This window comes from Phragmites australis, chromosome 13 (genome assembly GCF_958298935.1).
Source record: "Phragmites australis chromosome 13, lpPhrAust1.1, whole genome shotgun sequence".
Classification (NCBI taxonomy): domain Eukaryota; kingdom Viridiplantae; phylum Streptophyta; class Magnoliopsida; order Poales; family Poaceae; genus Phragmites; species Phragmites australis.
In genome coordinates this window covers 19,829,607-19,842,521 of record NC_084933.1, presented here as the reverse complement: position 1 = coordinate 19,842,521, position 12,915 = coordinate 19,829,607, and the positions used below count along the sequence as shown (strand labels likewise).

At 43.5% G+C, this 12,915-nt stretch overlaps 2 protein-coding genes across 2 annotated transcripts; both read left to right on the top strand.

Moving 5' to 3' along the window:
• Positions 1-490: 490 nt before the first annotated feature.
• LOC133888596 (disease resistance protein RGA5-like) lies at positions 491-1,896 on the top strand. Its single transcript, XM_062328894.1, has 3 exons — positions 491-785; positions 924-1,002; positions 1,153-1,896. The coding sequence occupies exons 1-3, from the start codon at positions 780-782 to the stop codon at positions 1,638-1,640; spliced, it is 573 nt and encodes a 190-aa protein (XP_062184878.1). The 5' UTR covers positions 491-779; the 3' UTR covers positions 1,641-1,896.
• Positions 1,897-6,277: 4,381 nt separating this feature from the next.
• On the top strand, positions 6,278-7,109 carry LOC133889506 (uncharacterized). Its single transcript, XM_062330003.1, has 3 exons — positions 6,278-6,283; positions 6,363-6,438; positions 6,510-7,109. Exons 1-3 carry the CDS (start codon positions 6,278-6,280, stop codon positions 7,067-7,069), a joined length of 642 nt encoding a protein of 213 aa, XP_062185987.1. The 3' UTR covers positions 7,070-7,109.
• The last annotated feature ends 5,806 nt before the right edge of the window (positions 7,110-12,915 follow it).

Below are 12,915 nucleotides of genomic sequence, written 5' to 3'. Positions count from 1 at the left end.
AAATTATTCTTGATTACTGCAATGAACAAACAATTTAAGACAAATACTACCAATATCATAAACAAATATTACGAAACGGAGAAAGTAATCATTAAATTACGAGATAAATAATATAGATAAAACCTCACGATAGCCTTTCTATCTACTAAATTTGATTCCAACCCATACCATGGACTGCCCCGCGGATCTCCTACGCCACCCGTCGCGATCCAGGCCGCACTTTCTCAGTGTAACCGCCCGGACAGCTCTGCCGACTTTCTAACCCCGAGTCCCTCCAAATTCCGGGCAAGCAAAGTCGCCAGTTGTGCCGGCACAACGGAAGTTTCTCACTCATTCTCCATCTGAAAATTGCTATCGCATCGAAGAATAGCGTACCTTCAATCACGCGTCGCCATGAACAAGTGGCGTATAGAGATTAGGGTAACAGGGTCACCAAGTCAGTACCTGCTCCTACCAGCATGTGGAGCTAGGAGGCGAGCTCAGGTCAGGTCTTCCTACTCAAGTCTTTGTGTCACTGTCTACTGCACTCTGGAGTGCAGGCCCTAAGGGATATGCTTCAGTAGCTAGCTCAGTGCAACGACTTGTTTAACAAAGTCCACTGTGAGTAATTGATTGGATAATGGCGTTCGTGTTTATATAAAGGGAACCAGCAGTGCACACTACTGTTAGGCAAAGGCAAGCCTCCTGCTTAAGCTTACAAAAAAAAAGGAAAGTCTCCTGCGCAATTAATTGGCATTCTTGCTTTGTTTGCTTCCTTGCCTGGTGAGGAGTGAGGAAAGATGAGGGTAAGATCCTCCTCCTGATCGAGTGCTTCACTTTTACTCTCCGTGAATTCTCCCCCTCATCCCGTATTCATGTTTTTGTGATCAGTCACTGTATGAAAATTTTGTGGTTATTTGATCGTTTGAAATTAACCTTTGCAGAAGGAGATGATCATCAGGGTGCAGACGAACTCTGAGAAGGGCCACTGCAAAGCTATCAAGGTGGCTGCTGCAGTCCATGGTAAGATTCTGCTTCCCTCTACTTTCAAAGAGTATCAGGAACTAGCAGGAATTAATTATCCTCTGCTTCTTGCCTCGGGAGTCGAAATCCATGTATGCATAAAGGGATGATTCTTTTGTATATAAATGTTTGGACGCATCGATCGAGCAGGTGTGGAGTCCGTAACGATCACCGGGGAGGATAAGAACCTGCTGCTGGTGATCGGCGTCGGGATCGACTCCAACCGCATCACCGAGAAGCTGCGCCGGAAGGTGGGCCACGCGGAGGTGGTCGAGCTGCGGACCGTCGACGCCGCGGCCGACGAGCTCGGCGGCCTCGTCTCCGCCGACCACGCGTACCGCTACCACCCTAGCCCGAGCCCCTACAATCATCAGCAGCACGCGGCCGTCGCGCGCGACCACTACTACGGCGGCGCCGGCGGCTACCCGCGCGACCACTACTACACCGGCGGTGGGTCGACGTACGCGCCGCAGGTGGCCCCGCGGGACTACTACTATGGCGGCGGCGCCAGCGGCGGCGGCGGCGGGGCCTACCCGGCGCAGCACGACTACTACCCCCACTACCCGGCGGCCGCGAACACGCACACGGTGGTGCACCACGAGTACGCGAGTGACCCCAACAACTGCTCCGTCATGTGATGCGACTGCTGTGGAGCGTGATGATTCGGAAACGGATTGCTGTTGCGTACCATCCGGTGTCAGTGACTCATCAGTGTTACAGTTACATGCAGCCACTAGCCAGTCCAGTTCCGTGTAAATAATGTACCGCAAGCAGCGCAGCGCAGCGCACGCATGGTATTGTGCGGAACTTTGTTTGCTCCATGCATGTTTGGTTGGAGCGAAGGAAGGAGCACGACTTGTAACTGTAACATGGAACATGTGTATTCTGTGTGGATCTGGTGGAGGAACATCACCCGTCGAATGCTGGTTGCAGATGGAACAATTTCAATTGCGAATTCCAAATTCCAATTGCCAATCAAACTGTGAGCTACAAATTCGAAAACTTACGGTTAGACATTCTAACTTTCAAGCAGAAAGAACAATTAACTGCATGTTTACTCTAAAAAAATACTCCCTCCATCTCAAAATAGATGACATTTTAGTTTTTTCAAAATTATTCAAAATACATGACGTTGTACGATGTTAAGATAATTTTAGCATATGTTTTTTTGTCTGATAATTTTAGCATATGTTTTTTTAGTCTTACCTCTCTATTAAGTCACTCATTCCTAATGTAAATCTTATTTTTTTAATCATGTTACATTATTATTACTTATAGACCAATGTATAATAAAAGATGGTAAGATAATCATTTCACATTTTACCTTAATACATGTTTTTAAGTCTAAAATATCATGTATTATGAGACAGAAGGAGTAACTGCAAGTTCCAACTTTCAAACACCAATATGAACACTTTCAATTGCTAGATTCGCTCACTTCCAAACCTAGATCCCACTTATACTATCAAAATGTGGATTCTTTCATCTGCGCCACAGAGCTTGAATGTCTCTTTGCAATATGCACATTATTGGCAGTACGGATGGGAGTTTTACTTTTTTGGATCATTGGATCTACCTCAAACTCACTCGAACTAAATATGCACTTCCACCTACTTAAGCTAAGAAATCAAATGAACTAAAGGGTTGCCCATGTATTAGCAACGTCGGTAATTAAACACGAATTACTTCTCAGCATACGCTGTAAAAAGAGAAGAAAAAACATGGTGAGATAAGAAGCATTCCAATGGTTCAGTAGAAAAATTGTAAAACCCCACCTGCAACTATAAGGGTTTGTCAGAAATCACTCTACAACTATTTTTTGTCAGTGATCCACTACAAAAAAATTTATACCAAATACCCACCTAATGTAGTTGACTACATAATATGTCGCTTTTTATGGTTTTCATTGTGGTGTTACGGCTTCTAGCATGATTTCCAACGTCACATGTACTATTTAACCCAATATATTGCTCTTCTTATTGCACGGTTGAAGAGAATAAAATTCATCAAAGTGCGTGAGCAAGAAGTGCACATTACAGAGTTATATATACTCTATATTAATATTAAATAGTCCTGAAGATACTAGAAACCTAGTTGGAAGCAAGATTCACCTTACCGACCGGACGGCGGTAATCGAAAATTTACGGTAACTAGTCAAAAATTCAAAAAAAAACGGACAAAATTTATTTGGCAAAATTTGAAATTTGAAAAAAAAAATCGCGATTTTATCCGTTCGGTAACCGAGCGGTTTTTGCGATTTATTGAGCGATTTTCTCGAATTTTCCGCATTGTCGGTAACCGCTCGGTTTTCTGGATTTATCGAGCGCTTTTCTCGATTTTCAGTGAAGTTCAAAAAAACCCAAAAATTATCTCAATCTTGTAAAATCAATAACTAATTCATCTGAGCTTCAAATCAAGTGAAACAAATTTTGTTGTTTTTCTTGTAACATGATCTACATGATAAAGTATTTATACTTATAAAAAAGTTCAAAATTTTCTGCGAGAAATTGTATTTGTTAAACCAAGTTAAATGCATAGTTTACTCTTTGCTAATCCAAAAATCATGAAACTAATTTTGTTAGTCTTCTTACATGATCCTATGGCTTTTAAAAATACATAAACTCATTAATTAGTTATTGTAACATGCATGATTATGTAAATATGTTGCGACTAGATTAATTCATAACTGACCCATCACACCTCAAAAATTAGTGAAACCACTTTCATTAGCTTATTTATACTATTATTTACGTAGAAAAAATAATATTAGACATGAAAAAGTTAATTACAGTGTTATTTCTTAACATATTCACTTTATGCTTGTGAACTTTGTAAAAATCATAGAAAAATTAATAAAATTCTAAATAAAGTGAAATTAATTTTAAAGATTCTCTTAAAATACGTTTTACACAAAAAAAATATATGCTTACATGTTAAACTTTTTCTTAACATGAGTTAATAACTGAGCCGCACGCTCCAATTTTTTTCATTTTTTTCAAACTTCCTCCCTATAGAATATGATGCAAACGACATTATTTTTGAAAAATAAAATTCACAGAAGGTCTTAGAATTGTGTCTAGTTTTTTAAAGATTTTTTTTGAAGTTTTTTATTTTTTATTTTTTCGAATTTTTTGAATTCAAATTCGATTACCATTCGATTTCTAAAATCGGATCAGACCGAAAAGGTAGGTTATCACGATTTTTGAACGGTTACTGTCGGTTTTTTGAACCGTGGTTGGAAGCCATCATGTCACGTTAGAATATATGTAAGCGTCATGTTATACACGATCAACGGTCCTAGAGGATATTTGATATTGAAATTTTTTTCGGGTGTGAGACTGACAAAAAATAGTGGTAGCCCCATAGTTGCATGTGTTTTTTTACATTTTTCCTTTTATTTATAGAAAACTGTGAAAAAAGAATGGCATTTACGCTGCTCGATTACAGAGTACGCTCAACTTTGATATCTCCATCATTAGTTATACATACTCTGTCCTCTATCTATGCAGAAATTTTCTTGTGCTCCGGATTTAACCGTATCCATTTTGTTTTCTTCGTCCGTTCTCCGTTCCAGGGTAATTTTCTGGCCAGTTATACGTCAACACTGCTCCCTTCAGGATAAGCGCGCCAACTCAGGTAGCAGAACCCACCATAATTTTTACAAGCCACGCTTCCTTCAAGCACTCTACTCGAACCGCGTTATCGAAAAATAAAGGGTTGATTACATCTATGTCATTATAATTTTATCGGTTTTGAAATATATCACTATAAAAATCGAAATTATAGACATACCATCGTGATTTGTTTTTTTAATATGCCATTATATTAAATTTTTGGATCAAATTACCCTCTTATTTCTTCACTAGCCCTCTTCTCCCGCACCAGTCATGCCGCCCCAGCCCTCTTCTCTCCCGCCGACGGGATCTGCGCAACAGTTGAGGCCTCCCTCCTCTAAGAGCTCCAACAGGTACCAATGCCACTATGACGCCCCCCACTCCTCCATGCATGCCGCCCTCCCGGAGAGCTCCTCCCTCCGTGACGATGAACACGAGCAAATCTAGCCGAATGTAGAAGGTGAGCCAAACTTCTTCGTCCAATAGAAGCCCATGGTCAGCTTCACCTCACCTCTAGCATGCTTTTGTGCATGCCAATTTAACTTTGGTTTGGCACCGACGTGGCTCTCCACGGGAGTCGAGCGTCATCGCCTTTGACCGCACGTCGCCGATCAGGCCACGGTCAGACCCTTCACACACTGCGCCTTTCTATCGCCTTCAGTTGACCAAAAGTCACGCTCGTCCTCCCTGTTCCCGTGCGCGTGCCGCCATCATAATACAATTGCCGTCGTGTGCCATCACCACCCGCCTTCCGATAGTCACTGGTCGCCGCGAGTGCCTCAAACGAGTTCCTCATCCCGTGTTGCTGCCTCTCGGCCGAATGGTGCTAGCGTTCACCGCCGGCGAGGGCCACCAGTGTCGTCGAAAGACAGACAGGGGTATTTTGGTCCAAATGGTATATCTCAAAGAAATCACAAATTGTAATGGTACTATTCTGATTTTAACTTTTATAATGGTATTTTTTGAAACGTGTATATTTATAGTATGATCTAATTAATCCAAAAATAAAACCAATTAAACGCGGCCCATACGTGTAGTGCACCACCAAATTTTCTTTCTATCTACGCGTACACATAACGACGATGACGTGCGCACGCCAACGCCTTGCTCTCGCAAGCGGCCCGGCCCGGAGGCGTCGACTTTGGTCAGTGGCACCTACCTCCCAACTGCTCCCCCCTGTATGGCTTTCGGGATATTATTGACTATGAGGCTGCTACAGTAGTTGGCTTCATATTTCCTTTTTTTCCTTTTGAAAACGAACTAACGAAGAGATGCAGCAGTAAGTTACGTGTTCTGAATTGTTTGACTTGGGCAAAGTCTGCGACTTTGAGTCACCATCCGAATCGCTGAAACGACACATTGTTTTCTGAATCTTTGTTTAGTTGGCGCTTAATTCTTTCAACTTCCAACCAATGCTCCCCCCAGAGCAGTAACAATTTTACTAGTCGTATCAGGCGAGCAAAGAAGAGCAGAAAACCTCACAGAGAAGGGAGCTAGTTGCTAGTATATATGAGTCTGACCGGTTTCTAGTACACGTCCTGTCGGTACTCTGAAATCTGAATGTACTATACGGGGAGCGACAGGAACATTCTTTCCTCCCCTCGGCACAAATCAGTTTGGCGCTTCTTTAACCAGAGTCCCATAGAGACGGCTGCAAAGCCATGAGGGTAAGAGCTCTCCACTTCTGTTGATGCGTGTGTTCCCGGTTGAGCTGCATCTGACACATGAATTGCCAAAAATCTTCAGAAGGAGATCATCATCCGGATGCAACCGGACTCCGACAAATGCCACAAGGCTCTCAAAGTGGCAGCGTCCGTTAGCGGTATGTATGCTGCTACTCTTCCCTGAAGAAACCAAGCCCATCTGACTTTCTGATGCAATGGCATCGATCAGGAGTCGACTCCGTTACCTTGTCCGGCGGGAGCAAGGACCTGCTGTTGGTGATCGGCGACGACGTGGACGCGCGCAAGCTGACAAGGAAGCTGGAGAAGGAGGTCGGGGAGGCCGAGATCGTGGAGCTGCGGACCGTGCCGGGAGCCGCGCTGCCACCGGGCGCTTCTAAGGACGTCGTCGTCACGCAGTCCCCGTACCACTGGCACCACCCCACCCCCGGCCGGAGCGTGCCCGGAGGCGGTCGCATCGAGTGCCCGGTCGCCGCCGCGCGGTGGCCGGGCGAGCACAGCAGGCAGGCTGTCATCTATTACCACCGCACCCCCAGCCCGGGATACCACCACCTCCACTACGCGCCGTCACCGATGGCTGGGCAAGCAGGGCCAGGCGACTACGGCTACGCGGGAAGCAGCATCTACGCGCGCGCCGTGGCGCGCAGCCACCCCGCCAACTACTCTCCCATGATCGCCCGGCACGACTTCCGCGCCGTGGGCCGCCCGCGCCCTCGCGCGGAGGGCGGGCGCCACGGGCGTGGAGACCCCAACTGCTGCACGATATTGTAGCACGCTCTCGCCGCGCCGGCAGATGCAGATCGACTCTGCGGATCGCGAGCCGTGGTCTGCCAATCTGTGCTCGTTCGTTGGTAATTCGTTGTTAGCTGGTGCCGCACAAGTTTAGTTAGTTCAGATGATGCAAATCGTGTGCATATGCAAAAGCTGAAATGTTTTTTAAGCAAATATGTCAAAACCGATTCACAGATCGTTGGGAATTGCACCGTTTCGCAGAAAATTTGGGCGTTGCCTCAAGGAGTTTAACCTTTGGGTACTGCTGCATTTAGGGATGCAGTTTGTATTTTTATGTTATTAAATCAATCCAAAATTTAAAAAATAAACTAGAAATTTATTTTCACTTAGTTAAATTAAAGAAAAAATAAATAAATCGTGATTCAGAACTACGCAGTTGATAGCCACGCATCCCCAGCTGCATTAGACGGGATTACCGATACGGGCGCGCGTGCCATTCACACACTTGTGCGAGTAAGTACTACCGGTACTGTACTAACCACTGGGCGAGCATTTCCTCTGGATCGGGATCCTCTGCAGTTAGGTACAGTAGAATGCATTTAGGTCAGATCTGAGCCGTTGATTTCACGGTGGATGCATCAGATTCGTTTGCTACAGTGTCTCTACAGTACACCGCTACAGTACCGAAACGACTGTGTATGGACCCAGATACTGTTGCTACAGTAATATATGATTAGCTAATGCGTATCACTGTAGCCCCAGACTCATATTACTATGTAAACAGTGATTCTCTGCATTAATGATGTATTAATGCAGAGAATCCGGGTCCATTTCCTCCGGTCTCTTCTGGAGCACGATCAAGTCAAAGCAATCCATTTTATGCCCGGCACGGCGGGACCATATATTTGTCGCCTTACAAAGTCAGCCAAGTCAATTCCTAACCGGCTTATAATATAAATCAACTCAATTACTAATCCATTCTAAATTCGTAGGGAAGCGGTGCACTCAAAACGATTCTGCATGGGATACAGATTAAAATACTAACGATCCAAACTAAATCGTCCTCATCCAAACATCCCTAGCAATTACTGTACATATGTATGCACGGGAAAATATTTGGTGAAAACTCCCTTCTCGGTGGAATCGTGAAACCCCAAAAGAACATGTTTAGAAGTCGGTCAAAAAAAATTAGGAAGAAAAACCCACACATGAGCATATAGGGCTCATTTGGTTGGAGCCATGTGCCCAGCTGCCGAGCGCAGGCAGCACATCCAGATGTCCGATTTCGGATGTCTGGGGCTGGATGCTGCTGCCTGAGCAGACAACCCTACCAGGATCTCAACCAAATGAGCCCATAAAATCCCAATACCAAACTCGAATTCGTTAGTGAAATTGACAAATGGTGGAGAAAGAGGAGCTGTATTGCCTTTTTCAAGGCTTAGAAACCACTCTGATCCCGCAACTTTTTTTTCTTTTTGACGAATACTCAAATAATATATGCTGTCACACATGTTGAATCTAGGATGGTATCTTTGTGTGTGTGTGTGTGTTTTTACCAAGATACTCAATGCAGCATGAATGTACTAAATCTTTGTGGTTATATGATGATTTTGAAAGAAAAAAAGCAAGCTCAAATCAATCTAAAAAAATCAGTTCACAGCTTAGCAAGAGAGGCTAACGGAAAGTACGTACCCATTGGGCCGGATCTAGCCCTTTCAAGCCTACAAGATATTCAAGCGACCCAGGGGCCAGGAAGGCTAGCTCAGGTCAACCGTGAGCCATCCCGATGCTTTTGTAGTTTTGTGTTAGGTCTGGTAAGCCTTGATTTCAGCGGATCGAGCCTAGGCCTCGTAACTCGTTTTCTGTTCAGTTTCTAACTTGCAGGCACTTCTTTTGCTGAACCATATGATACAAATATGAGTAAATTTCACAAAATTACATTATCATCATCAAAATTATCATAAAATTATTATTTTTTCTTATTCTATTTTACAAAATCACACTTAATTTGAATTATTTTATCATAAAATTACACTTTTTTTATTTAACTACCACAAAACTACAATTTTATCCTCATATTTCACAAAATCATATTTACTCTTCATTATTTTATCACATAACTGCACTTCGATTACTGTAAACTTATTTAACAAGATGGCACCATTTGGATACCGATCTGGCCAACCCCTGCCCAGCGCCATTTGGGCGGCTAAATGCTAATATGTCAACCCTCACTAACACTAATTTTTTGTATACACGAATTTAACTCACGCTAGATTGATAACTTTCTAAGGAGTCTAAAGGTTACGTAGTATCTGCTAACTTGGTAAGTAATTATGGCATGGCGTAGTCGGTCACGTTATCAAACGTTGAGAGCTAGAACCTATAAATATGACGTGTGAGTCTATCTTATCAGATTTTTTTGCAATAATAAAAATGTAGTTTTACGATAAAGTGATATAAAGTAAATGTGGTTTTATAAAATTTGGCTTGACCGGTTCCACGTGACGCGCGCGCTAATTGGTTGGGGGTTAAAGTCCAGCTGATTGCTTGCATTATCGGTTGTTTGGCACCACTACGACGCCCGTCTTGATCTTCAACGTCGAGGAATTAACCATGCGCGCGCCCGCGCTAGCTCTATCGGATGACCGACGGTGACAGCCCTAGGATCTTTGAGTATATTATACCTATTGTGCTCGTGCCAGTGCTGCGCTCGCATCCACGTCGTTGACATCATTCATCTCATGGTCGATCAGTTGAATACAGTATGAGTTAGGTCATCGGATCGTGTACCGTCACACATGTAGTTGTTATACACACGGTTTTAGCTTCTTAGAAACTAACACACTCGTGCATGCAGCATCACTCGTGCTTTGAGAGTGTCTAAGCCGCTATGCGTAATCACGTGAGCTGTAAAATATGGTTGTGTCCGGGCCGGATTTGAGAGGTGTTTAGACTGTTATGGACCTAGATTACTAGGACTCTGGAGTACATATAAAACATAACACATAAAATTTTCGGATATATATTTATATACTCGTGTCCTTGAGTAGGCCCCGCCCCCGATGACCGATGTAGACGACAATCGAGTCCTCGCGCGTGGCCGATGCAAGTCGCATTCAGTTTTAGCCCTGCCCACGCACCAAGCCGTGACGATCCAAGACTACTTGTGGTGAATCACCCATCCATCGATGCCGGGAGACGTTTGTCAAGTCCGGCCCGGACGGCAAAGGACGCCTGACAACGGCAAGTAGGCGAGATCTCGTGTCGCGGATTTCGGATCCGCGTTTAATTGCACTTTGGCAGCATGCGCACTCAAGCCAAATTTGTAACTGTTTCGTCTCGGTCATGTCCATCTAGTCATCTGCCATGTCTGAGCTGGCTAACTCACTCTCTTGCAAGATTTACAAATTCGTTTGAGATCAAAAATCGGGATTCAACGATTTTTTGAAATTTGCGAATATCAAAAAAGTTGATCAAAATTCGGTCAAATTCATTCAATCAAATTTATAAATCAGATACGAGATTTCAAATTCGTTTGAGATCTGAAAATTAGGGTTCAACTATTTTTCGAAATTCACAAATATCAGAAAATTTGATCAAAATTCAGACAAATTTACTCGATCAAATTTATAAATCAAAGACAAAGTTCAGGCGAATCAAACATTTAATAACCGACCGAATTAAACTAAAAACTGGTTGATTTATATCGAAAACGATCGCATTTCCTGCATTTCATTTGTGATAAAAAAAAACCACTCGAATTCCGTCTAAAACCGTTCGGTTTTATCGAATTTCAATAAAATTCAAGAAAAATCATAAAAAAATAGCTCAACCTTGTAAAATCGATAACTAATTCATATGATCTTTAAATTAAGTGAAACAAATTTTTTTGGTTTCTTGGTAACATGATCTACATGATAAAAATATTTATGCTCGTGAAAAAATTGTCACAGAAAATATACTTGCTAAACCTTGTTAAATGTATAGTTAAATCTTTACTAATCCAAAAATCATGAAACCAATTTTTAGTCTTATTAAATGATCCTATGTCTTTTAAAAATACATGAAATCATGAAATAGTTATTGTAACATACAGGATTGAGTAAATGAGTTGCAATTAGATTAATTCATAACTAATCCATCACACCTCTAAAATTGGTGAAACCACTTTTATTAGTTTAATTATATTATTATTTATGTAGAAAAACTAATGGTAGATATAAAAAAGTTAATTACAGTGTTATTTCTTAACATGTTCACCTTATGCTTGTGAACTTGTAAAAATCATGGAGAAATTAATATAACTCTAAATGAAGTAAACCAAATTTATAGTTCCTCTTAAGATACACCCTACGTAGAAAACATATGTTTTTATATGTTAAGATTTTTCTTAACATGAGTTAATAAATGAGCTGCACGTTTCAATTTTTTTTTCAAACTTTCTCCCTATAAATTTGATGCAAACGACATTATTTTTAAATTTTCTCATAGAATGTCTTAGAATTATCTCTAGTACTTTTAGGATTTGTTATGTTTTTTATTTTTTTAATTCAAATTTAAAAACCGGTTGATTTCAGAATTTGGTGTTTGACCTAATATCGATGAATTTTAGAACCCAGCTAACTTGTTGAGGCCCTGTTGCTAACTTGTTTTCCACCACAAACCAGCCTGAGCACGCCCGGGCGGCGGCTACGTACTTTGGCTGCATCTGTCAGCTCATCAACCTGTCAGGTTCCTAAGGTAGACGGCATATGCAGAGACTTCCACAACTTGGTAGGTCGACTCGATCGACCCTACTCCTACATACAGATGCATGCATGATTACAAGACGACGACACAGCTTGTCGATCGCCGACCATGATTACATCATGAGCTGAAAACTGCAGCCCGGCCCGGGCGCGCGCCAACCGTGGCGCGCGTGTCCTGTCCGTCTAGTCGGGGAACCCTCCCCGTACTTACAACGGGAGCTACATATACGAGTATGACCAGTTTCCCGCACACGTACCGTCAGTATTCTGAAACTCCAATTCAGGTGCCAGCAAAAACATTCTTATCTTCCCTCAGCACCAACTGATTTGGCTTCTTTAACCGGAGGCCGTCGGAGCTGTTGCCAAGCCATGAGGGTAAGAATGAAGAACTATTTTCAAGTGTCTGTGTAGCTGCATCTGACTCCTGAATTTCCCTCAATTTCTTCAGAAGAAAATTGTCATCCATGTGCAATCGGACTACGACAAATGCCACCACAGTAAGGCTCTCAATGTGGCAGCTACTGTCAGCGGTACGCTCGTCGTCCTCCTCCCTCGGTCGAGAAACGGAACCTATCTGGTCGATGTTATGGCATCGAAGCGCGCACGCACGGTACAAGTTGATCACACACGAAGCATACTTTATGACTCTTCCTTTTCTTTTCTTTCTTTTTTGGGTCAGGAGTCGGTCGAGTCGGTTACGGTGATCGGCCGGGAGGGACCTGCTGCTGTTGATCGGCGATGGCGTGGACGAGACCAGGCTGACCAGGAAGCTGAATAAGGAGGTCGCGGAGGCCGAGATCGTGGACCTGCGGACTCTGCCAGGCGGGGCAGACGCGCTGCCACCGGTCGCGTCCATGGACATGTTCATCGCACTGCCCCGCTACCACTCCACCCCCAGCCGGAGCCTATCCCCGTACGCCCAGTCCGTGCCACTACTACTACCCGTTCCCAATGGCTGGGCCTTGGCACGCGGGGAGCAGCAGCTATACGTCCATGGGCCGCCAGCGGCCGCGCGCGGCGGAGTGGAGGCGCGGGGCATGCCGGTGGAGAGCCCAACTGACTCGGTTTTTTTGCTTTTTGCCGTAGCGGCAGATCGACGCAAAAATTTACGCGCCTGTACGTGCATGACAGCTA